The sequence below is a fragment of the Staurois parvus genome, unplaced genomic scaffold, assembly GCF_062004578.1.
Source record: "Staurois parvus isolate SC_StPar_1 unplaced genomic scaffold, SC_StPar_1.0 ptg000061l, whole genome shotgun sequence".
NCBI lineage: Eukaryota > Metazoa > Chordata > Amphibia > Anura > Ranidae > Staurois > Staurois parvus.
In genome coordinates this window covers 11,033,137-11,060,656 of record NW_028317857.1, presented here as the reverse complement: position 1 = coordinate 11,060,656, position 27,520 = coordinate 11,033,137, and the positions used below count along the sequence as shown (strand labels likewise).

The 27,520-nt window shown below is 40.4% G+C and overlaps 1 protein-coding gene and 1 pseudogene across 1 annotated transcript in view; one reads left to right on the top strand and one right to left on the bottom strand.

Moving 5' to 3' along the window:
• Positions 1-20,818, top strand: LOC149469757 (uncharacterized; annotated as a pseudogene).
• Positions 18,943-27,520, bottom strand: part of ADARB2 (adenosine deaminase RNA specific B2 (inactive)) — a 748,635-nt gene continuing 740,057 nt past the window's right edge. The window contains exon 11 of the mRNA XM_089668727.1: positions 18,943-27,467. Coding sequence (XP_089524853.1) covers positions 27,291-27,467 — 177 coding nt within the window. The 3' untranslated portion in view covers positions 18,943-27,290. The remainder of the gene's footprint in view (positions 27,468-27,520) is intronic.

The window sequence follows — 27,520 nt, the reverse complement described above, 5'->3', positions numbered from 1 at the left end:
ATGACTACTATCTTGGTAGTCGTCGACCGCCTTACCAAAATGGCTCATTTTATACCTGTCAAGGGGGTACCTTCTGCCGAACAAACTGCAGAGTTGATTATTCGAGATGTTTTTAAATTACATGGAATTCCTGATGATGTGGTATCTGATAGAGGAGTACAGTTTACATCGAAATTTTGGAAAAGCTTTTGTTCAGCCTTAGGGGTAACTGTTAACCTATACTCTGCTTTTCATCCACAGTCTAATGGTCAGACAGAGAGGACCAATCAAACTTTGGAACAGTACCTTCGGTGTTTTGTCAGCTATCTTCAGGATGACTGGGTGGACTATTTACCTACGGCAGAGTTTGCCTATAACAATGCTAAACATAGCTCCACCTCCCAAAGCCCTTTTTTCTTCAATATGGGGTATCATCCAGTTTTTATTCCGGAGCTCCCTATCACAATTCAAATTCCTGCTGTTGCCAACAGATTAACTACCTTGCAGGAGACTCAAGCGAAGTTGATCTAGACCTTGGGGGAGGCTCAGGAATGTTATAAAAGGGCTGCCGACAGTCATCGCAGATCACTTCCTACCTTTCATGTGGGTGACAAGGTTTGGCTATCTACTAAAAATCTGAAGGTTCATGTTCCATCTGCAAAGTTGGGCCAAAAGTTTGTGGGACCTTTCCAGATTTCTGCTCAGATTAACCCAGTCGCCTTTCGCTTAAAACTTCCTGACAGTATGAGGATTCACCCTGTGTTTCATGTATCACTTTTCAAACCATTTCATGAAAATCCTTTCTCTGGAAGAATTCTTCCTCCTCCTTCTCCTCCTGTTGAGGTACAGGGTGAAGAAGAATATGTGGTAGAGAATATTCTTGACTCTAGGATGTTTAGAGGAAAATTGCAGTATCTTGTCCAATGGGAAGGATATGGGCAAGAGGAAAATTCTTGGGAGCCTGAGGAAAATGTCCATGCTCCTAGATTGACAAGAGAATTTCACCAGAGGTTTCCTCACAAGCCTGGTTCAAAGACGTCCAGGGGACGTCCTGTGAAGAGGGGAGTACTGTCAGAGCCTGGGATCGAACCTGGTCCTTCTGCAGTGAGAGGCAATGTCTCTTCTCACTGAGCTATCTGGAATGCTGGACAGCTCCCTTGACAATTCTTGGATAATCCTGCCTTGTGCCTTGATTACTCTTGAACCTTGAACTCCTTGCTCCTCCCATGAACTTCCTTATAAAAGCTATGTCCATGCACTTCCTCCTTGCCAGATTATTGTGCCTTTCCAGCCAATATCCTGCTACTGTTCCTGCTGCTGTCTACACCTCCGCTACTGACCTTTGGCTTGTTCCTGACCACGATTTCGTCTCATCCTAACGTACTACGATTGAACTGCTACCATTTGTGACCGACCCTTGGCTTGTGACTGACTCTGCTTTCGTCTGATCCCTAACCTGTTGATCCGCTATTGGTTCCCAGTCTGCTCATTCCCTGGTGGGGTGATCAGATCTGCGACCTGGTATTAACACGCAGCCCAATCCATCTCCACAATTAGGAGCTCTGGTGAATACCGGTTAATACTTAGACCCCGCACCTCAGGCGAGCCTGTGTCATTCCCAGGAGGATCCGCTGGTGTACCTATACTGCTGGTTTCAGGTAAGCCTTTTACTGCTATAGCAACTGGTCTCTGAACCTGACCTTATATCGTGACACGAGGTGAACAATGAGCAGGCAACAAAGAACCAAATCAGGAGCTGTATCAAGGTCAGATGAAGCCAAGGACTTGAAATGGTACAAAAGAAGTACAGAGCAGAATCCAAACTAGATCAGGAGGTAGCTGGGTAAATAGCAGGAATCACACGCAGAACCAAGTCAGGGAGCAAGGAACACACTGAAGATCAGTCATTGCTGACACTGAATTAGAGGATTCCTTAAAAAGGCCATCTGGTGCCAGTGCTGCCTGGGTGTGCACGTACTTCTGTGCACATGCTGTGATACACATGCCCAACTATGTGCATTCTTGAGCACACACATGCCTGACCAGTGTTCATGCAGAAGTTTGCGTATGCACATTTTTCCAAGCCAGCTGGCTAATAGGAATTCCCTAATATCACAAGTCAATCTAAATCTACTGGTCTATCTATTCTAACGCTACTCTCTCTATAGAGTGACAATACTGCTGTCCAAGTGTGGCTACACTTCTCCTCCATAATTAGAGTTTAGGAGTGAGTGTAGCCACCTTCAGATGAGAGGTTTGCTACTGGCTGGATCACCAGGTGGAAACAAGCCAGATAAAGAGAGAAAACAAATTCAGCCACCACATCTAATAACCATTAAGCTTCAATATTTCATTTTTGTTCTTGAGTTTAGATACCCTTTAATGTTTATTTAAAGTGCTGCCAAGACACACAGAAAACAGCTGGTGGTAGTGCATGGCATCCAGCAATACACAACTCCCTTCATATACAGAGGTTACAATAGGATAATACCTAATGTGGATTTTTGCTACATTTTAAGCTCGCTAAACATTGTGCTTAAAATTAGACACCACGTGATGCCAAGTTTGATCTATAATATTTAACTAGAAAAGCCTCTTCTATACACCTCCTGATTTATTTTCACTTGTAAGCGGGGATTTTTTATACATAATAAACTGGCATATTTGAGGGGTTATTTTTTAGCATTGTTTAAACATATGTGAAAGTAAAATAAAAAAAATAAATAGGCAGTACATCTCTGCAGGACATGTACGTTTCCCATATTTTATCACTTCAAAGATTTTCCAACCACAAAAAGATACCTTTTCATCTGCCAGAAATGTGCTCAGCTCTTAATTTCCTATTATGGGCTAACAAGATACAGCATTTGTATGGACTAAGTGGTGTCAGCCCTGCCCAATATCTTTTGCTAAACTACTTAACCACTCCCACTCTCAGATCTGTACAACATAAAGGCAAATCATTCTATAGTCAGATAGGAACTAGGGGGACACTTTGAGATAACATGCAGCTAATATCCTGGAGCAGAGCTTTAAGTAAATCACAACATAGGGATCATTTTGTTCTATATACTGTACGTATCTCAAACAGAGAAAAACACCTAATTGCAAACCTTTCCTCACCTAATAACTGTTGATGACTATAATAGTAAACAAGATCAATAAATCAATATCTTCTGGTAGAAAACTCTAATTGAAGAAGCACGGAGCAATATTCGAAGTGGCTGGGGTTCCATTTTCTTAAAGCACTTTACCAAATGTAGCAATTGTTACACTTCACTTCAAATGTATTCACCTCTACTTCCATGCCAAAGTGAGCAGTGCTGAATGAAAAGGCTTTCTTTGTGTACTTTCAGACATACTGTGGATACGTTTCTAGAAAACAGAATAGAGGCAATAAAAATAGCCATTAACTAGGCACAGGGACTGTTACTTGTTTGTTCTCCTTAGTCTGATCATTCCTAAAAAACAATCAACATGGACATAAGTGGTCAACAAACTGACTCATCTCTGCAATATAAAGGGAGACTAACAATGAATTCTCGATCTGTGCTTTAGCTGCAGGGGAGACATTAGGAGTCTAATAGACCCCTGATGTTGCCATAAAGAGGACCTGTCATATGCCCATGCTATCACAACGGGGCTTCTTAAAAGAAAAAAAAAGTGTTAACAAATACGTTATAATGAAATAAATACATTTCACTGCACAGGTAAGATATCCCCATGAAAATCAGAGTCAAAACAATAATTCTAAGGCTACAATTCTAGTTATCTCTAAGCTGATAACATGTAAAGGCTTTTAAAGTATCACCTATAGACAATTTTGAACACCATAGTTTTCTTTTGCAGTTTCATGTGTGTGTACAATTTTAAGGCTTGCTTGGTATACATTTACTCCCCATATTTTATATTTTACCAAAAATATATTCTTTATTATGTTCGTGTGCACTAAAATTAGTATTAGTGTATTTTTTCATGAAAATATGCCTTTGATAAACAGTCACACAAATAACTTCCAAAAAAATGCTACTGCAGCTATTTTTTTCTTAGCTTTCAGAAAATATATAATTATTTTGGCACTTTAAATCATTTTCTAGCAAAAAATGCTAATTTTAATATGTGCGTGAAACATTGCAAGATTGCCCTGCTGGAAAAGTGATTAAAAGCATGACCTTCGATCTGTATATGATGTCAGTTAAAGCAACTAATAAAGTGAAAAGAAATGTCTTTTTAAACAAATTACTTTGCTAATTACCCCTTGTTAACCCTTAGTTCACTCTAACCAGATCTAATTAACTCCTTCTTCCCCTTCTTCCCTTAGCTGATGATTTTGCGGCTTTTTTTTATTTACTTTTTTTCTTTAATCACTAAACTGTTTTTTAACTTTTGGTGATGTTTAAAAAAAAAGGCAGAGACACTCCATAGTGTAAATCAGATGATTACATTTATAGTTAAAAGGCAGAGGTACACTTTACCAACTGACCAGTGACTGCTCCCCCTCTCTGCCAATTCCTTCACTGGCTTCCACTGGCCCAATGTATAATTTTCAAAATACTAACCACAACATACAAAGCCATCCACAACACTGCCCCCAGCTACATCACCAGCCTCATACACAGATATCGACCAAATCATCTGCTCCACTCCTGCCGAGACATTTTGCTCTCTAGCTCCCATGCTCACCTCCAGGACATCTCCAGAACCTTTCCCATTCTCTGGAAATCTCTACTCTAGTATTTCCAGTCAGCCCCCACCCTATCCGCCTTTAGGTGATTTTTGAAAACTCACCAATTCAGGGAAGCCTACCCCACCTCCACCTAAGAACTGTACTTGAGTCGCCTCCATCAGATCATCAACCGCAGCTATCACCTTTTGTATCACCTCCCCTTCCTTTTAGATTATAAGCTCCATGAGCACGGTCCTCCTATTCCTTCTGTATTGAACTGTATTGTAATTGTACTGTCCCCCTTTATATTGTAAAGCACTGTGCAAACTGTTGGCACTGAATAAATCCTGTATAATAATAATACTCACATTAGGCAAAACTTATTCTAGCAGCAAAACAAGCCAACCGACACTCGGCAGCGTGATGACGGCAAATGGAGTCTACCATTTTGTCTTTTTTTGGTGAAATCCTGGTCTGTGCTGAGTGGGCGTGCAGGCTTGAGCTGTGTTTCTACGATCCCTGTTGGTGTGCCTTGTGGTTCCAAATCTTGAAGGGCAATACTGTGAAGAACCTCAGGCATATACCTTGAAAGTGAATTGACCTCTTACATTCTAAGTGCGTTTTGTTTGTTAAGAGGCTGATTTTTCATTTATAGGTGGTGGAATCACAAAGGAGTTTGAAGAAGTTCTTATATCCTTGGATCACATTTACATTCAATGTCTTGGAATTTATATATATCTTTGCACTTATTAGTGATATATACACTATATTGCCAAAAGTATTGGAACGCCTGCCTTTACACGCACATGAACTTTAATGGCATCCCAGTCTTAGTCCGTAGGGTTCAATATTGAGTTGGCCCACCCTTTGCAGCTATAACAGCTTCAACTCTTCTGGGAAGGCTGTCCACAAGGTTTAAAATTGTGTCTATGGGAATGTTTGACCATTCTTCCAGAAACACATTTGTGAGGACAGGCACTGATATTGGATGAGAAGGCCTGGCTCGCAGTCTCCGCTCATATTCATCCCAAAGGTGTTCTGCCAGGTTGAGGTCAGGACTCTGTGCAGGCCAGTCAAATTCCTCCACCCCAAACTCATTCATCCATGTCTTTATGGACCTTGCTTTGTGCACTGGTGCGCAGTCATATTGGAACAGGAAAGGGCCATCCCCAAACTGTTCCCACAAAGTTGGAAGCATGAAGTTGCTCAAAATGTCTTTGTATGCTGACGCCTTAGGAGTTCCCTTCATTTGAACTAAGGGGCCAAGCCCAACCCCTGAAAAACAACCCCACACCTTAATCCCCCCTTCATCAAACTTTACACTTGGCACAATGCAGCCAGGCAAGTACTGTTCTCCTGGCAAATGCCAAACCCAGACACATCCATAGGATTGCCAGACAGAGAAGCGTGATTCTTCACTCCAGAGAACACTTCTCCACCGCTCAAGAGTCCAGTGGCAGCATGCTTTACACCACTGCATCCAACGTTTTGCATTGCACTTGCTGATATAAGGCTTGAATGCAGCTGCTCGGCCATGAAAACCCATTCCATGAAGCTCTCTACGTACTGTTGTAGAAATCTGAAGGCCACACAAAGTTTGGAGGTCTTTAGCTATTGACTCTGCAGACAGTCTTTTGCACACTGTGCGGTTCAGCATGCACTGATCCCGCTTTGTCATTTTATGTGGCCTACCACTTTGTTGGCGAGTTGCTGTTGTTCCCAGTTAATAAGTAATCAGAGGTCCTCCTGCGCTATAAATGGAGAAAACTAGCCTTAAGCTGCCAACACTCACCAACTGATACCTAACACAGTGTAAAATTACATAAAATAAATAGTGTAGCGCTCAAAATAAATAATGAATATAAATAAGTGACCAATTCATAAAGTAAAAAATGATCAAAAATTTTCCTACAATCAAAAACACCTTATAGTAATAATGAGAATATATAAATAATGTCAACTTATATTAAATAACTGTATTCCATATTGGACATAGGTGTTCACACTCTATATAAATGAACCAAGTGTCTAAAAATTACATATCGTGCTCACACATCTACTAAACAAAATAATAATAACCAGGTTATAAACCTTTATACGGATAAAAGTGCTATAGTGCCACAAAAGTGTAAACAAGTGTCCACTCTATCAAAAATCAATTAGAATAATGTCCTTCTGGTGATAAACATAATCATGCGATGTGTAGTGGTTATTGACCAATTCGTGATTGTGCCAAAAATCTTCTCCTTATGGTGGCTAAATTGCCTCCTCACCTCCTCCCAATGACCCCTAGGGGCCAACAGGCTTGCAGGATCACCCTGGATCCTTAATTCATACAGGCCAGCAGCTTCCTTCCTTCAGTGGATCTCCTTATGGGGCTCCTATTTCCCCTACTCAGCCAAGGTATCTCTGAAGGACAATGGCTCACCAATCCAGTGAGCCAAGAAAGAAAAGACCCTCTAAGTGTAGTATTTCAAACAAACGACTCCTTTATTGAAAGATTCAGGAACAACACTCACATTCCTAGCAGTCCTCCCTCACCGATGTGTGGGTACACTGCATGCGTATGGGACTTCCTGAGTGTAGCAAGATGGCGTCGCACGCCGGAAGTGCGTCACCACGCACCGGAAACCGCGGACTCGCGAAACTACGCCTTACGTCACTGTCTGCTCGTGACTTCCTCGGGGTCCCCGAGGAAGTCACTAGCAGACAGTGACGTAAGGCGTAGGTTCGCGAGTCCGCGGTTTCCGGTGCGTGGTGACGCACTTCCGGCGTGCGACGCCATCTTGCTACACTCAGGAAGTCCCATACGCATGCAGTGTACCCACACATCGGTGAGGGAGGACTGCTAGGAATGTGAGTGTTGTTCCTGAATCTTTCAATAAAGGAGTCGTTTGTTTGAAATTTAGCCACCATAAGGAGAAGATTTTTGGCACAATCACGAATTGGTCAATAACCACTACACATCGCATGATTATGTTTATCACCAGAAGGACATTATTCTAATTGATTTTTGATAGAATGGACACTTGTTTGCACTTTTGTGGCACTATAGCACTTTTATCCGTATAAAGGTATATAACCTGGTTATTATTTTGTGTAGTAGATGTGTAATTTTTAGACACTTGGTTCATTTATATAGAGTGTGAATACCTATGTCCAATATGGAATACAGTTATTTAATAAGTTGACATTATTTATATATTCTCATTATTAGTATAAGGTGTTTTTGATTGTAGGAAAATATTTGATCATTTTTTACTTTATGAATTGGTCACTTATTTATATTCATTATTTATTTTGAGTGCTACACTATTTATTTTATGTTGTTCCCAGTTGCTTCCACTTTGTTATAATGGCACTAACAGTTGACCGTGGAATATTTAGTAGCAAGGAAATTTCACAGATGGACTTATTGTACACTAGGCAACCTAGCACGGTACCATGCATGAATTCACTGAGCTCCTGAGAGCGACCCATTCTTTCACAAATGTTTGTAGAAGCAGTCTGCATGCCTAGGTGCTTGATTGTATACACCTGTGGCCATGGTGGTGATTGGAACACTTGAATCCAATGATTTGGAGGGGTGTCCCAATACATTTGACAATATAGTGTATATTTAATTTGTTAAAAAGTATACGTCAACAATTTTTGATGTTTGGATGTTTACATGGTTGTACTTAAGTGTTTTTGAGTGCTACTGTATAATATGTTTTTGCCTTTATTTGTATTCATCTCACACTGAGCGCAGTTTTTTTCACTTTTATTTTATTACTGGGGTATGAAGGAGCAGAATAGCTCATATTAAATGGACAGCGGGTCCTCAGCTGTAACTAAAATGGGACATAAATTGATTAAAAGAACTGCCTACTAGTCTATACTGGTCAAATAAATGTGAAGCTAATAAAGCAATTTCCAAATGCTTTCAGGGCCTTCTGTACACTATTTTTTAAATGTAAGAGAGAGATAAAAAAAACCCCTAGCAAAATGTTTCCCTGCAAGCAGATGTAATGGAATTCCCTAAAAATAAACCGCAGACAAGGTACAACAATGCTCGGGCAGATGAACTGTTCGTCTGAACAAGATAAAGCTGGCAGAGTGGAAGCAGCTGAGCATGTAAATAAAATGAAGAAAATGCATAAAATAAATACATGCTAAACAGCATATTACATTCATTGTACTGGAGAAGACAAAATATAAACAAGATAAAAAAATACATTACTACTGAAAATTGACTTGCTGTAATAATCACATGCACATTACAAGAAATTTTCAAAGATTTATGTCTGGTCAGCTTTCATTTAGGCTCCTTTTTCATGAAATGACCACTTATTACATCTCCAATTGGAAAGAAGCAGTTATATTTTGTGCTGATCCCAGAAGGATGTTGTGAAGTTAGAATAAATAAATTGTTATTCTAGGACTTCCGACGGGTGCTGGTTTGGAGGGTAGGCTACGTTATTCTTTCACGGGGTCAGATTTACTATTAGGCACAGGAGGGATGTAGGTGGACGAGGGAAAGAGGAGGATTTTTCCTCTATAGTTATTAACCTCATCCCATTTTTCCATTCATAGAAATACAGCCATCTGACCTTCATTTATTGTCACAGTATTCTAAGCCAGTTTAAGTGCTAAAAAAAAGAAATGTTCAGTGTAAAAAGAGGTGATTCTATGGGTGCTAAATGGTCTCTAGCGATGGAAATCTGACCCCAAGCCTAAATTATTTGTCTAGGCTGTTCCTGTTATTACTCTTTAAAACATCAAAAAAGAGGGCAATGATATGATTGTATAAATGGGTTGCTGACACTAAGCCCTGGTTCACACCAGTGGGACTTGTCATGCGACTTGACAGTTAAAGTCAAAATGTAATATATTGCAACTTACCAGTCATTAGATGTAGTGGCTAGATTGGTTTTCTTTTTTTAGGCTGTTTTCACCTGGTGATCTGACCAGTAACACACCTCCTGTATTTTTATTACTGTCTGTGTTGCAGGGTTCTAATCCTACCCACTCTATCCAAAACTCAAACAAATGCTTTGGCTTGACATACACTTTGAGTATTTACAAAGCAGTCAATGCAAATTTCACTAAACATTCATTATTGGTAAATTAATGACTGCCATTTAAAACAAGTGCACCAGGAAGATTCACCTATAGTGGATGTTTGGTTTATGTCAGATTCACTGCAATATGTACAATTGTTTGTGAATATGAATTATTTTTCCACCCAACGAACAGAGCTGAGGCTAGGCTAAGGCTAGTTACAGCAAACCGTTTGTTTTATCCTTTTGGGATAAAGCCCCTGTCACACTGATGGTCTAATCGGGTCCTCCTGTGAGTTTTTCAGGTGGACCCAATCAGACCATCCATAGACGTCTATGAACTGGCGAGTGTAGTGTCAACAGTCCACTGACACCCGCCGGCATCCGATCCGAACCTGTATGCCAAAAACAGACGGATTGGATCCAGATCAGATGACAGTCGGATGGAAATGGACAGGGGGTCCATTTCCACTCGACTGCCCCATAGAAGACAGCGGGCTGTGTCTGTGTTTGCTCACACAGACCTGTCATCTGCCTGTTCAGCGGGGATCAGCGGAGAGATCCTCTGCTTAGCAGGTGGATTCACTGACTGTTCCGCCTCATCTGAAAGGGGCCTAAAGGTTTTACATAAGTAAATAAAAGATGATCATTGTAACCACCCTTACTAGTGGTAAGTAATGTGTCTCATCTCTGTAACTGATGCATTCTGCTGGAGAGTTTGTTCTTTTGAAAGACAACAAACTTACACTATATTTAAAAAATTAAAATAATTTGTAATAACCATTGGGAATTTTACTTTTGTATACCTGAAATATAAAAATGTTCATTTGTTAAAGGGTCCAGCTTAACCCTACTTGCTCGGCTCAAGACCTCAAAGAAAACCTGGTAGTAAAATACAAGATCCATTTATTGGATCAGGCCCCCTCCCCTTGTAAAAATCACTAGTTTATATGAGCGAAAATCTACCTATAAGAAAAAAATGAATATATACATATCTTACCCCTAGGTGTCTAGACAATGGTGATGTCTCTATCTTTGTGGTTAGAGTCATGGGGAACAATATTTGCTCCAAATCAGACACTCCAGTTCAACTCAAAACACCTTCTCATCTAGGAATTGTGGGTGGTATACAAGGACAAGGTAATGATATACCCTGACTTTCTCCTTGAGGCTATGTGTTTGTCTATATATACCTTACAGAGGAGGGGACCCTGATATAATAAGCGGACCTTGTATTTTGCTGAAAGGTCCACTTTAACACTAAAGTCCATTCAGTATTCGGTAGATGCTGAAGATAATCCACTACACAAGGTATCTGCCAGGCTTTCCTTGGTAAGCTCCTAGTTTTGCACTCCAGCTATGGCCATTTAAAGGGGGTCTCACTCTGCATGTTGGAATTGCTATTTCTTTTAAAGCTTAGCTTTCCTTTTATTTCTTTTAAGCAAACAGCTTAGGAATTCGAAAAATACAAATGAAGCTCTGTCTGCACTACTCACCCCCTTTCTGGTCCCATGTCCCATGTAATCTGAAATCCATCACCAGTCCTCCTATGGGTTGAACAATGCCCAATGTAAGTGCCCGTCTCCATGTTTCTCTTATGAAAGGTTTCCTTTAACCTACTCTAAAAAAGACATGTCACCAATTTGAAGAACAATCTTGTTGAAGTGTTCGTTTTCAGTGTATGTAAACCCTAACAATGAACTTCTTTTATTTTCCCCTTTTTGGTCTGTAAAAAATACAATTGATTATGTTTTTTATATCTGTTTGATAAGTGCAAAAATGTTTTGATCCTGTCAGAAATCCAGATCATTCTTATGTCCTGTGCACACTACAGAACAAGGACTCTATATGCTTAGTGAGATGAGGAGAGAGGGAAGGATTTGCTATCTTAACAAAAGACATCTGGGCAGGGCTGACACCATTCCTTGCTATTAGTCCACAAAAATGGCATGTGTTGTCAGTTCACAACAGAAAATTAGGAGCGAAATGGCAGATCAGCAACTATTTTTTTTGTAGTTGCAGGGCTTTTAAAGGGATAAAACATAGCCGAATGTACATTTATTGCACTATGTTGCTAATTTTTTTTTTTTTTTACCCTGGTATTCAGTAAAGTTTTTTGCTGTGCAGCCTCACGTATGGCCCACTAAGTAAGTAAATGAGAAATATAAAGATTTGATATGTACTATTTTACAAAGATGACTTTCCACTCTCCTGTCAATCTATTCGGATTTATGTTTTATTGTTTTCTGTCTTGTGAAGTGTTTGATGTAAGTTAGAGCAGATTATAGAAACACCTGTGAAATACAGGACCATAAATACAGATGAAACGGTGGGACGAATGTGTAAAATTCACCACCAGTGAAGCCTTTCAACACAGCGGGGTCCATCTTTTAGCTCCCATTCCAGTGCTAACTGTTTTATAAAGTGTAATTTAAACTAATAATCTACTTTGATTGAATCATAGCACACTGTGCACCAACTAGGATATGCATTACTCTGCTTTTTGATGTGTTCCTTGGCTTCCTTAATCTTTGTCCTAGTTAACACTATGTGGCTTAATGTAATTAAGTATTAAAATAAATTTGTGTTTGCTGTAAAGTCAGAAAAGTTCAGACTTGGCTGGTTTGTTCTTCTGAATCACAGAGCTCCTGCTATGTTCTGTCAAGTCAATTTACAGGTTTAACAAGTTATCTGGTCAGACCCTATCTGGCCTACATAAAAGGCAAATTATACAATTTAGATATATTCTTATTTTACTTTTCAGTCAGATGTTAAAAATAATTGCCTATGAATATGTAATGTTTATTACTTGCAACCTGCAGGTAGCAAGCATGAGACAAAAGAGCCACCTATTCCACAGACTGACTTATTACTACTGTGAATCACCAGTGACCTGATTATATACTCACAGTTGAATGAGTTAGAGGAGAGATGAGTAAAGCCCCATACACACGGGCCGAATATCAGCCGAAATCAGCTGCTGCAGTAGAACCGGCCGACATTCGACCTGTGTGTAGAGGTCCTTATCCAATAGAAGCCGATCCCATGACCAGCTTCTGTTGAACAAGTTGCTGATATTGATACTGAATGGTATCCAATCGATCAGCTAGGGTACAACCAGCCTGTTGGATTTTACATTCCATTTTTGCTAGCGGCTATTATATCACTGTGTTCTCCCAGATGGGAAGTGAGTTGAGAACACAATGGCTCCACAGGAAGGGTTCCCCCATCAACACTGACTGTGTTGATGGGGGAATCGAGCGATTGCAGCCCACAGTTGCAGGAAAGAAAATTGCTCTATCTATGGCTGGCTTGAGTCTAAACAGGTGGTGCATGCCTTCGCCAACCATGCAGACCTCCACGGAGGGTCTAAAACAAAGGATGTTCTTTTATACAAATACCAACTTAATTTATCTAGAGCTTACCCTCAAAGGGCCTCTGGAAAGAACCCAGGTCTTCCTTACATGTTCCTAGGCTGTCAGCTGAAGTACCAACTCCACAGCCACCGACAAATTTCAGGCTCAGTCTAGGGGTGTCTTTTTGTAGATTTATTGCAGTACTTGAATGCAGGCAGATAGAGGGATGAGGGTGCAGAATACCCGAAAACACAACCAGGTACAGGAGGACAAATTTTCAAGCAAGCGTCTTTATTAGCAGCCTTACATATTGCTAGAAGAAGAGGGATAAGCCAGATAATTTGAGACTTTGGAGGTTTCTACAAGGACTGTGGCTGCTCTTACAGTGTCTAATTCTCAAAGCACAAACAACCCTGGAGCTCTAGGTGAAGTGCTACTCACATTGAGACAGCTCTCAACCAGCTTCCTAGTGACACTCTTCAGTAAATATGAAAGCTTGGCTGAAATATGGAACCTAAGTAGTGTTTTCCAGTAAATGTCTTTAAATCCAAGTTCTTCCAAGGCCCTCAGCCATAGCACATGCACAGGCCTAACGGCAACAGCTCTTCAGTAACACAAGCTGCCTCCCAGGAGCAGAGGACCCAGGAGAGAGGGAGCTCAGATCAGACCTTCTCAAACATTTATCTTATCCTCAGCCACACCTTTTGGACCTACTCCTCAGGAATTGGGTGAGGTCAGATAAGTATGTTTTAAGAGACTTAAATCTGATTATCAAACAGAAATGACTCTCAGATCAACAAGAGTAAAAAATGCGCCTTTAGATAAGCTCCATGTAGGCCATCATCACTGATCTTCAGATGTTGTCTTCCTTGGAATAAAGTTGCTCCCCACCAGGAAGTACCTCCACAAAACCCATAGAGGATCCATGCATGTAGGTAAGAAACCAGAAAAGAAGATTGGAATGAGGCTTGGTTTATATGCCTAGTCATTTCTATGAATCTAAGATAGCCCTTGAGTCAAAGTGAGGCTTGACTTTCTGATTAGTACTGGCTAAGCTAGCCGCTGATTTAAAACAAGGCTTGGATGTCCTCAAAGTGAGGCTTTGCTAGCTCAATTTCCTGAAGTAAAGTTAGACTATTTAAGACTTTATGACCCAATATTGTTTCCATGACCTGGAAGATGTAATCTATGATGAAATGCATCCAGCGATGCCTGTTGTGACGTCATCACGCCTACCAGAAGTGAGCTGGAAATGTGATGTTTGCGGGAGTTTGATGGTTTTAACAGTGCTAAGCATATTTTAATTTTGTGTGAGTGCAATTTTAGAAGCATGTGGTCTTCTTTTCTGGGTATATACCTGCATGTACGGATCCTCTATGTGATAAGTATTGTGGAAGTTTTTATTTATGTGTTTGGTTTGGTGATATTGCAGCGCAGCACATGTCGGGCCTGAAGTTCAGCTTTAAATTATAACTAAACCCAATAATAAATTTAAAGTATGTATTTAGGCAAAGCCTTTTCTTTTAGTTGTGGATAGAGTGGAAGTTCCCCTAATTTTTGAAGATTTTCTCTAGCTGTGTGTCTTTAGGGCAGGAAGTAAAGATACACAGATGGCAAAAAAAAAATAATGGGGTTTTAACTTTTCCCTAATGGTGCTATCAGAATACACTGCTCAGGGGCTCCAGCCAGGCTTTTCCAAGGTCCTTGATGGGGCAAGCGGCTGAGAGCGGGGAAGTCAGTTGGGATGGGTAAAGTGACATTTTTTTACTTTAAAGGAAATCCTGTTAAGAGTAGTGGATGCTTGAAACAGACTGCCAGCAGAGGTAGTGAGCCAAACAACAGTAGGCCAATTTAAGCATGCTTTGGGATAATCATAGGTCTGTCCTTAAACAAAATGCAAATAAAAAAGTGGGCAAACTTATGCAGGCCATACATGGTTCGAATTCCAAACGATTTTTCATCCAAAAATGTTGTTCGCTCGGTAATCCGATAGTGCCATCAATGATTTAGAAAATCGGCCGGCCAAGTCATAAAGTTCACCCCATATAACAGGCGAAACTTCTCTTCCTTCCAGGTCACGGCTCATGTGCATATTCTTTTCGGAAAAAAAACGATCGTATGATTTGACCATCATTGAGTCAAAAATCGGTAGTTTTTCACAAATTTTCCAACATGCCCGATCACCGAAAAGGGGAGGAACCACAATAATTCGGCCGGTGCCATTGACCCACTAACAGAGCGAAAATTGGCAGATTATTCTTAGGTCCGGACCAAAAATCGTTTGAATTTCGACCCATGTATGGCTGGCCTTAATGATCTTTTTCTGCTGTCAGTCTTCTATGTTTCTGTCACACAGCATTATTTCATAGCAGCATTAGAATGTTGTACGGTATTAGTCATTGATTAAAGAGTATCACTTAAACTCTGAATTTTCTACAGTGTTATTTGAAATTCATCTGCAATCCTTCCACTGGCAATGAAAACAAAGGAATAATTTTTCTTAATGTCAAGCTGTCCCCCTGAAAGTGTTTGTTGCCTGGCACTCTGTCTTCACGCCTTTCTAAATCACTGCCCTGGGACAAGAATGCAACATGTAACCTCAGGACTCTGCCGGCTTTGTTCCATACAACTGACACTGCTATAAAGAGTAATGGCAGCCCATGCATTTAGCAACTTCAGATAAGTAAAATTAACTAACAAATTGTAGAAGCTGTCCAAAAAATATTGCAATTATCTTTAAGTCAGAAAATGTATCCAAATATGAATTCTATATAATCTGTTGATGTCAGATTGTTTAGATTTTGAGTAGGGCTCCTTCCTCTTATCACATGACTCTGTACTGCAGAACCTCTTTGTCATGATGCTTTGTTTGTAGAAGAGACATCAATGGGCTCAGATAGCATTTTCACAGAGCTGGCATGATATAATGATCAAAGGGGGAGGAGTATTATAACATAAAAAGTGTTTTGGATGTACAGTATATGGGGGAAGGCAAATAATTCATTCTAGGGTTAATTACATCCTAAAGTCCTAACACGATGCAAGCTGTGTTTATAGGATAAGATATTGGCTACCTTAGGGATTTAGCTGTCCCTGCTTAGGTTTTTCTGTAAATCGTTTTATAGGGGTGTATGTCCAGGACATTGAGGACATGGTCTATTTTTGGTGGGGGTGAGTGTAGCACCCTCCAAGATCAGTGCTAGGATTAGTAGATTATAGTTGGTTCCCCTGCTTAACAGGAAAATGTAGGACACTCAGGCTTTCTGCTTATCAAAGAGCTGCAATTGTTTAGTGATGCCTGCTCAGTATTTTCATATTAAGTGCTGCTACTTCTGCCTCTGGCTTCCTCTGTATCCAAGTAACCTGGAAAGGATCTGGATGTATAAGTGGAACTCATGCAGAACACAGATGGATATTAAAGTTGCTCCAGCCAATCCTGGGGAGGGTGGTCCTGAAGGATGCTGGGAGGGGGTATTTATTCTTTAGGCACACTGAGTCCTGGGTCTTTCCTGAGAGAATAGTTCCAGCCCAGGTAGGGCACGCTGTCCTCCTTGGCACCTACTGCCATGCGGCCTCAGGTGGGTGACCTGAGGGCCTGAAGAAGGGGAGAGAGAGACTCTTCAGGATGCAGGCTGAGGGGGTGTCCATTGAGGATCTGATCTGGTATCACGGAGAAGAGGCTGTCGGGTGTTCGTTTGGGCCTTGTGAGTACAGACATGCTTAAGGATCTCTTAGACTGTTGCTGTTAAACCCCCCCTCAGATGTCCTAGAGAGTCAGCTAAGGGTCCAGCCAAGGCAACACTGGCTAGTGTTCTGAAGAGCTATGTCTAACTTACACTGCTACTCAGGGACTTTGCTCTACTCTACTACTACTGTCGCTACTAGCTACAAGGAGAAGTCTTCACTCTGCTCCCTGCAAGGACTTCACCTAAAGCTCAACCAGGGATCAGATAGTCCTCACTTGTAAATAATTCTATTCTTGGAGTATCTCACTGTATCCCCCTCTCCCTATCCAAGTTCTCCAACGATAAAACTACAAAGTACAAAGCAAATGATCATTGAAGAAAACAAGTGAAAGTGTGTGTGCAGCTGGCTGTAAAGTTAACTTGTGTCTTGCTGTTAGACAAAGTGGGGAAGAATTGGGCAATATCCTAGCTGCTCCTACGGGAGTAGTGCTACATTTAAACAATATATTTAATGATATATTAGTTATTAAAAATGTGTACTAGTTTGTATCTTTTATATCTCAAGCTTATCTTTAAAGTAAAGTGAAACTTAACTGTATCTGAAAACTGCTATTTGGCTGATTTTTAATATTCAAAGCAAACCCACTCATCCATCCATGTCTCCACGCTTTATTTTCTTGAGAATACACTCTGAAAAACATCACTCTAGCATTTTTAGCCACAGCCATCTTGAGTAAGGTTGGATAATTCATCTAGCATTTACTTCCTGGAATCTATCTGCCCTTAGCTTAGGCATGCAGGCCGGAGGGTGTGCTTAGCTAAGAAAACTCCTCCTCTAGATAAAAGGATAAACTCATGCCCATGAAGACTCCTGGGATGTATGACATTATTATGGCTTAAGCCAGAAACCCGAAAGCAAGTGAAGAACTGTAAAAAAACAAACAAAAAAACATATATACTGTAATATCTCTTTCTAGCAGCCTAAGGATTAAAAATATTTAATGATGATCAAGAGAGTTTAGTTTCACTTTAGTCAGAGTAAATGCAAAATGTTTGTGTGAGATGGGGAAACAGCTCTCATTGTTTGAACACTGTTTGTGTGGAAGTAAATTAATGTTTTGACTGACATTCTGCGGTTTAGCCACAAGATGTCACTGTTTTTCTAACACAGCCTCAGACTGCATAGATATTTGTATATTCATGAAGAGGTGGGGTTTTTTTGCACACAGAGTTGGAGAGAACAGGAAGGAGAGAGAGAAGCCATGTTTTGGAGCATGGTGAATAAGGGGCCCTGTGAGCTGAGAATCTGATGACATCCAGGTGTGAAAGCGTCCCTCCGTAACCACAGCTGCAGCTAAGTGAAGCTGATGAAATTGCTGCCAGGAAGCTGATGAGAGCAGAGGAACTAAGCAACATATACGGCGAGACCGCATGCTTGTTGGAGAGACATTTGTTCTGTTCAGAGTCACCAGCGGATGCAAAGCAGACCCGGGTCGGTAAGATCGTGCAGGCACCTCATTTCAGTGTTGGCGCCTTGAGACTGAGTCCAGGCCTATAGTTAGTTAGTTAGGGTCTCTTTTTGTGTCAGGCCACAAGTGTTGTTACTGATCGTTGGAAGGACTCCACAAATTAAAGTGACATTTCACATTGGAGAGCTGATAAAATCCTACAAACTCAAGCCAGACTGGCGTTTTGCTCAGAAGGAATACTCAGGCATGTGCTACAGAACCAGTTATGGGAGAGGGAATACTGTAGATTTGTGTAAGATTGTAAGCTGTTGTGCTGCACTGCAGGCTAGCCTATACCGTACACCCATACACTGATTCCTGCTCTTTTAGGGTAATAACAGGTAAGGTGTGGCAGCTTAGTTGTGCCCGCCAGTAGGTAAATTACTTCACTTTCTACCTTCATCCATCAGAAGGCACCGTGCTGTGCAGCACAAGGGTCTCAGCCTTTGGGCTGGGTGTATGTAAATTTATTGAATGTTTCCAGCATTTGTGGTTGTGTTTATTTGCCACATCTAAGTAAAATTCTGTTGTGGCAAAAGCTGGTGTTGGGGTTGATTTCCTCGTTCGTGACTTCACTGTATCCTGGGGACCCCACCCCGGTACACGGCTTACATTTGACTGGAGCATGAACAGTATTTGAACTGTATGGATAGCTGCGACACAATGCAATACTTTCCAGTTGAACAGAAACAAATGTGCAAGATGTTTGTTCACTGTCATTTTTATTTATTGAACAGAAACATTCACTTATATTATAGCAGTGTAATTTACTGAAACAAGCAGCAAATTCACCCTCATAAATTCATATTTTAATTTTTGTCTTTACAAATCTTACAAATTTACATTAGATTACAAAGTATTGCCATTAAATCATGCTTCCTTGTCATACAGGTTTGTTGTCAAAACTGTCCTACACTACTAAATTTGTGCATGAGCGTTTATAAGACTTCCCTGACCCAGTCTTCAGGCAGTTATGATACCCAGGTAGATCCTGACCAAAAAATACTAATTCTGAGAAATGCTGTTCAGGTGAGGTTTGAATGAGGTGGCAGTATTTATAGTTTAGGGTTAGATAACAAAGTGTTGGCAGTACTTTTCATACTATGGGTGTATATTTTCCTCTTCTAGATACAACGTTTGCTGTTACTGTTTAATGGAAAAGGCTTGGAATATGACAACAAGGGTGGTCTAGAGCGGGGGTCTCCCGACTTTTTAAGTAAAGGGCCAGTTTACCGTCCTTCAGGTATTGGGGGGGCTCACTATGACCAGTGGGAGTAGAAAATGCCTTAGCATCAGTGGGAGTAAACGCTGCTCCATTATTGGTTTTAGCGGGAGGAATAGCGCCCCACTGTTGGTGTCAATAGGAGGAATATTGTCCCCATTGATGGTGTCAGTGGAAGGAATAGTCCCCCATTGATGAGGTGAGTGGGAGGATTCGTGCCTCATCATTGGTGCCTGTTGGAGGAATAGTATCCCAGGGGCCAGATAAAGGCAAGCAAAAGGCTGTAGTTTGGAGACCACTGGTCAAGAGAGAAATAGTAACAATGTGACACAAAATATAACCACACTGCTATTTAAAGTGAACTTGTATCCTGATGAGAATGTAGTAGAACAGTCCGAGACACCATGATGCCCAAATTGGTAATAATGTCTGCTTTTATTGTATGGCTAGCCTTAGTCTACCCCTGTATTTAAGTAGAGAACACCTGACTCAATCAGGTTTGCCTTTCTCAGGTGTTAGGAGACTTGGCCATATAAGTGAAATTTTATAGATCAAGTATTCAGTGAAGGAGTTAGACTGGAAGGAGAATGGAAATGGTCTTTAGAATGATCATATCCAAGGGGAGTTTTATGTTGTGTGCATACAGAGGACCAATTATTGGCCAGATTAGATATACATTTATCAAATATTTATCCTGTGTAGTTGTAGGCTTAAAGAGTCTGCTACTAATTCTTATTTTCCCTGTGCTCCTCATATATTGAATTTGCAGCGTTCATCACCTGAGTGGCCATTTCCCACTCAGCACGGTCATGTCTGGGTTTGGAGTGGGTTCCTACCCATGACCCAGAGCTTAGGCAGAGCTTTTTCTTGGGACTTCAGGTGAGAGTGGATGGCTTTAGAAGTATCAGCAGCAGACAGAATGGACCATCAAGCAAATACTGTATTTGGCTCTAAATGGGAAAATGTCCTTAAAATACAACCCAAAAAAGAAAAGGCAGACACTGGAATTAATGTGTATGTAACCAGAGTAAATGTAGGTCACATTCATTGTGAATGACCTGAAAAAAACAACAACCTATAAATGGGTTAGTGTAAGATAATAGGAACAAAAAAAATGCACTTGATTCTAACATATTGCTCAGGTTTTATATACACAAAATGCTGATCTGAGCAGTTACTTCTCTCTGAAATGCCTGCTTTGTTCCTTTGAAAGGGGAAGACAAATGTGACCAGATTCTATCTGAGCAGAGATGTGAACACCCTGCTGGAGACACCAGAAATGGGCAATTTGTCTTGCAGGTAAATATGAACCGCAATGGAAAATCCAAACAAGAATGGATGGGCAGATTAAAGGATTAAGGTCGCCTTATCTCTTTTCCCCCTGAGTACTCTACTATTTTACAATGACCCTACTAATTTATAACTGACAGGATGTCAGCCATTCATACCGCTATTACAAAGAGTCTGAAGCAGGGACCGAGTCTAGTTGTGTTAGGAAGAAGATGTTGTCTTGTTATCTTAATTCCAATTCTACTTATTAAAAAGAAGTTTAAGCTGATTTCGAGGTATTAAAATGTCCAGCCAAGAAGTAAAAAAAAGCATGGCTTCCAAGAATATGGGAATCCACTTCATGACAAAAGTCTGATTTGAAAGCCAGTAGGCGTAGTGTGCAGACACTTGGATGGATTTACTGTTCACCTGCGTTTACTATTGTTTTCATGATATCAAAAGTCACATGTTCAAATTCAATGCTCGAGTCTCATTGTTTGCAAAACCATCCTGCAAAATATCCAACTGCTGATCCTCGGAATAGTAATTCAGAGGTCCTCTACATTTCACGGGTTTAATAAGAAGCTGCACATTTCAGCTTTGTGCTATGGGATTACTGCTCCAGCTAGTATTTAGAAACAAAATGCTTTTTTAACTAGAACTAGGATGTCTTAAAGGACATATCCAGCCATATTTATTTTTTTGGATAGAGTCAGTAAAGTTCAGAAGTTTTTTTTGTTACTGTCTGTGTAACCTATGGTGAAATTTACCTTCGCTTCCTATCCAGGTGACAGTTGTCTGAGCAGTCAGTAAGGATTATTCTCTCCAATAGGGACACAGATAGCAATAAAAAGTTAACCCTTTCCCATCCTTTCAAAAACAACAGTAGAAACGTTTTAGAAAGATTTGACCATTAAAATGGACATCCATTAAAGATGTTTTAAAGTTGATGCTGATTCTTTGTCTAGTTGTTACTGCATTCTATCACCCCAGTGTCTTAAGCTGGGAACACTTAAGGCTGAAAATCTGAAAAAATTGTCAGGAACTGGACAAACTTCGGCCTGGATGTACATCTGTCTTTTCTACAGAAGCCGGTTTCACAACCAGTTCCTGTTGAACAGGCATGCTGGAAAACCCACATTCAACCAGCATCTGATCAGAGCTGGCAGCCAATGACTGCAAATATTGATCAGTGTGTTCTAGTGATGGGGGGCAGTCCCTCTGTCAGAACACACACACATCGGTGCACCATCGTTTGTATTAGTATGGTGATCTCTCATTATTTTTTTTTATTCAGCCCACTGGGTTGAACAAAAATAACTTCCAATGTACCTCACATTGGGAACACTCATGTCATATGTATAGGCTCAGCTTCCTTTCTCTCCATTTAAGGCTGCATTGTCCATTGTTCCTTTACAAAATCCACAGGGGCTTCCTGTTACAGAGACAGGAAGTGAGGAGAAATCTCCATGGGAGGTTGTATATGCTTTAACTTTAATGCAATAAACTTTTTTAACCTATACATTTCCAGTTCTGTTAATAATGCCATTGGTTCACAAGTGGATTCTGTATAGGAATTTAAGGAGAATGCGGTCCAGGAAGGAGAGTCAGGAGCTTAAAGGATAAGTTCACCTTTGGGAAAATTTTACATGTTCCACCCGTTTTTAGAGTGGAATATGGAACATGTTCCCAATGCTGCAGCTGCCGCTTGCTGCTCCTACCTACTCTGACAGAAGTACGAGGAAAAGTTCCCCTGTACTATCTGTCAGATTTGAAAACATTGCGGCTGTGTGGGGCTCTGCTTACACGGCTACGTCGCTCGTTCACAGAGTTCTGTGAACGAGTGCCTACAAGTCCCGGCAGCCTTAGTGGCTGTCGGCTTGTAGTTTTCATTGACCTACCACGGCTCTGTGGAGTACCGTGGTAGTTCATTGAAAATTCCTGTCAGTATATCTGCTTGCCCCTACATCCCACATGGGCAAGCAGATATACTGACAGGTCTGCAGGAGACCTTCATTGCGCCAGCAATCTACTGATCACTGGTGCAATGCTTTCCAGGCTCCTGTAGACAAAAATAATAAATGCACATTTTTTTACCTGCACATAAAAATGTGCATTTATTATTTTTGTGCAAAAGGTGAACTTATCCTTTAACCATTTGCTCTCCAGAGGATTTACCCCCCCTTCCTGACCAAGCCATTTTTTGCAATACGGTGCTGCGTTACTTTAACTGACAATTGCACAGTCATGCAACACTGTACATAAATGAAATTTATGTATTTTTTTTCCCACAAATAGGACTTTCTTTTGGTGGTATTTGATCACTGCTGTGTTTTTATTTGTTGTGCTATAAACAAAAAAAGACCGACAATTTTGAAAAAAAAAAATATTTTTTTCTTTTTGCTATAAAACATATCCAATTAAAAAAAAATCAAATTTCTTGATAAATTTAGGTGAAAATGTATTCTACTACATGTCTTTGCTAAAAAAAATCCCAATAAGTGTATATTAATTGGTTTATGTGAAAGTTATAGCTTCTTAAAATGGCGGTATATATACTGGAATTTTTATTCTTTTTTTATTCTAGTAATGGCAGTGATCAGCGACTTATAGCGGGACTGCGGTGGGCATTCTGACATTGGGTGGGAACTGACTAACTGCCACTGACATCCTCAGTGATACTAATACAGTGACCAGTGCTAATAAAAAGCACTGACACTGTACTAATGACACTGGCAAGAAGGGGTTAACATCTGGGGCGATCAAAGGGTTAACTATGTGCTGTGTGTGGTTTGCATTGTGTGCTGTTTTACTTGGGAGACATGCTGCTTTGTATCTCTCTGCGGTGCAGAGAGATACAAAGCAGTATGTCCATGCTGACAGGAGAGAGACCTGTGTTGTTTACACACAGGTTTCTCCCATCAGCTTTTCTGAACATCACCAAGTGCCGGCCGGAAATCGCCGGCCGGAACCCGGTGATTGACATTTTCAGCTGCCAATAGCGCCGCAAGTAGGGCGCCACGCACTCCCCCTACCCAGAAATGCCAATCATGTATATATATGTGATTTTGCGCAGCAGTGCCGCCCTGTAGCAGTACTTCTGCTAGAGGGCAGATGGCAAGTGGGGCTGGCCATATATTATACCATTTTTTTTGTACAATTTTGCGTTAGGTTTACCAAAACCATATAATATGAGGCCAAACCTAAACACTTTCAATTTGTATGCAATTAGGCAGGCCCTTTTATACATAGTTAAAGGTAAATCTAAAGGAAATTGAACAAGAAAATTGTATAATGTATGGGCTGTCTTAATCCTAGCAATGATGTGTGTGTTACAGAGACAGGAAGTGAGGAGAAATCTCCACGGGAGGTTGTATATGCTTTAACTTTAATGCAATAAACGATTTTAACCTATACATTTCCAGTTCTGTTCCATTATGCCTGTATAGGATGTTGGAAGATCCATTTGTGCCAATAGAAATTGCTTACATTATTATTGGTAGTCAATTACTTGTATTCTAGTCTACAGTTATGACCAGATATATATTTGCTAATATTTCCACCTTAGATACCTGCAGATGACTACATTCAGACGGTATCAGTACTAAACAATCTGAAATACTTTCCAGATGGCACAATGGATACTTAAACTACCTGCAAAGGCATAGGAGCAAAGACAGTATCAATACAAATAAAGCACTTAACAGCCCTAAAGTGATTGTAAACCTCAGATGTGAAATATGAACAAAGCATATCCCTCTATAGTGTGTACTTGTCTCAATTATGAGCACTAAGTGTCATTTCTGTCTGCTGCCTCTACTATCAACATGAGTTTTCCTGACATCAAGACAAAAGTGGTGACAGGGGAGGGACCTCCAGCAGATTGACAGCCTCAGCTCTGTTCCCGTGTGCTGTGTGAAAGGGGTTTGTCCCTTTCCTCCAATCAGCTTTTCCTCACTGAGCTCTGCAGAGTGTAATTTCAGCTCTCCACCTCCTTCTTTCTGACCGCTCAGGCAAGATTTATAAATTCTGGTGTTTTGAACAGCTGTAGAGAAGAGAAGACGGCAGATAAACAGGCACAACCTGTTAGAAGGGTGTGTTTCATCTCTGTGTTTCATCCAAGGCCAGTCACTTCACTGAGTATATATGAGGATTTACGAACACTTTAAAAGATCTAATCTATCAAGTGTTATCATACAAGCTGAGATACAGTAACATAAAAATGATCACAATGATTCTTGTTTGAACATGTATTGATTAAACAAGGTTAACAGTGAATGCATAGTGCTGATGAAATGTCCACGAATGAAACTAAAAGTTTTTGCCAGCCAGGAATAAAGTTGTTTCTATAAATGGTCTTCAATATAAAGATGGCTGTTATTATACAGAAACTATTCTTTAATTAGAAAAAAAACATATGGGAACCATGTTATTACATTTGCAGAATGACAACCATGGAATGATCCAATGTCACAATGTCTATGGTCTACTGTATACCTACAGATCTTAATGTATAAATATCCTTAGCAAAATGCTTTGGGGAGCTGGAAAAAGAAGGGGCTTGTTTTTTTTCTGTTATCATATATGATTCCCAAAGTCCTATTCTATTATAGCTCTTATCACTTTGGTCAAATCCTACCTGTACATTTTCTTACATACCTAAATATAACGCTAAACCTAAAATACATGTTATATATAAAAAGAGCTATAAAATATTTATATATATGTAAAATTCATTTCTGAGAACTGAATATATTCAAGATAATGGGAAGGGGGAGTACGGTATTTTCCTAAAAGCAGCTGACTTCATATCCAGTTATTCCACAAAGGTAAATTGCAGTCAGCCCTTTCCCAGTCTGAAATGAAGGAAAATGAAAAATAACATGATGGCTGGGAGAAGGCAACATCATTTTGAACATCTTTAATTCTGTTTCCACATCTATTTTAATATAATAATAAAAAAATGCTTTAATGAGCAGCTATAGCCAGTGTAAATCACCAATAAATTTGGGCAATCTAAGGTCATGGATTTTCTTCTTGATACAATCTGCAGCAGCACCAGAGCCTAAGGTGGGGTAAGAGATGAACTGTTGAACTAAATATGACTTCCAGGGTTGGATATTTTATGCATAGTTACATTGATCCAGCTTGTGTAAAGCATACCTGGCTGATGCCTCTGGAAGCTGGAAATCAGTGAAGTAGAGACCACTACTCCAGTGATCTACACTTGCTTCCGGGTCCTGTGATGAATGGCTGGCCTGCTGCCCAGCCTGTTTGGCATGTTCGCCATTCAGAGAATACTTTGTACTTTTTGAATGGACGCAAAGCATTCTCTGATTGGATGAGGTGGAGAGCATGATGTCATTGCCCTGCCTTTCCACTTTGTCCAATCAGAGATCACTTTGCATTCCGTCAGAAAATGCAAAGTATTCTCTGAATGACGCCCGTGCTGTGTGGCCAGCCCCTTGTATTCACAATCATCAGGCCAACCACTCAGCACAGGTTCCAGAAGCAAGTGCAGATCTCTGGAGTAGCTGTGTCTACTCAGTTATTTTCAGCTTCCAGGGGCATCAGCCAGGTATGGTATATATATAGTTACAAGGGTCCAAGCTGGACCCATATAACTATGTATAAAATATCCATGCCTGAAATTCCTTTTTAAACTACATTCTGTATAATGGCTAGATGGAGTTATGACTACACAGGAGCAGCACCACACTTCTGAAAAGTTTAATTTCTTGCTATAGGACCAAGCCTTTAGCAAGACGTTGAGTTCATTCCAAACTTAAAAAACAGACAAGTGGTAAATAATTTTTATTACAGAATATTGTTTTTTCTGGAGTTCACTTTTTATAAAACACTTTCCATTTGTTGTGACATTCTAGGTTCAGTAGCCATTTGAAGTCCATTTCCAGCCAATAATTTGTTGGGTTTATTGCTGTCTGTGGCTCTGTTGGTGGTGAGGGATCACAGGGCCAGAAAATTATGGTAATTCTCTCTAATAGGAAAATAGAAATCAACAAAAACCTTTTTTATTTAGAAGAGTGGAAACATCCTGAACCTCTGTGAAATTTTTATTGCTGTTTGTACCTTTCAATCTTGATGATCCCTCTTTCGCTAATTTTAGAAAAAGTGATGGGACATCTCAGTGGGTTCACATACAGCAATAAAAGCCTGACAGATGTTCTAACCCTTTTCTGCGCTATCCACAACTGTTTTGGGGGGTGTCGGGCCTTAGTAGTAATATTAGCTCTAAGCTGGCTGGCAGGTTAGGGGCCCTAAGCCAGTGAGCTGCACTTTCTGTGGGTATCTACAAAACTTTCTGCCTACATTTTATACCCTCAGCTTGGACAAGCCCAAAACCTGCACATTACCATACCGGCCTACCGCAAAGGAGCAAGCACATAAAACATGTCCTTTATCAATATTATGTATTTGCTTTATTACAAAAATAATCTAATTCAGTATATTGATAACAAACTTTGCACATGGAGCAGAGAAATTCTGCCATTCTGTATTGTCCCAGGAGAACCCAGTCACAGCATAGAGAGGGAACTGCTATTTACAGAGGTAATATAAATTGCTCTTGTTCTGGAGGCTTTTTCACCCAGGTGCCTAGGCCTGCTTTCTGGATGGCTTTAAAGAGCTGCTGCTTCACACATCGGTACTGAGCGTCCACCAGCTTGGCTTCACAGTAAATGGAGGGCATTTTCTGGTGACTTGGAGTCCGCGTGCTCAGCTGCATAAAGAAAACATTAGAATTCAATATACAGTTGTTATCATGCTATGGCT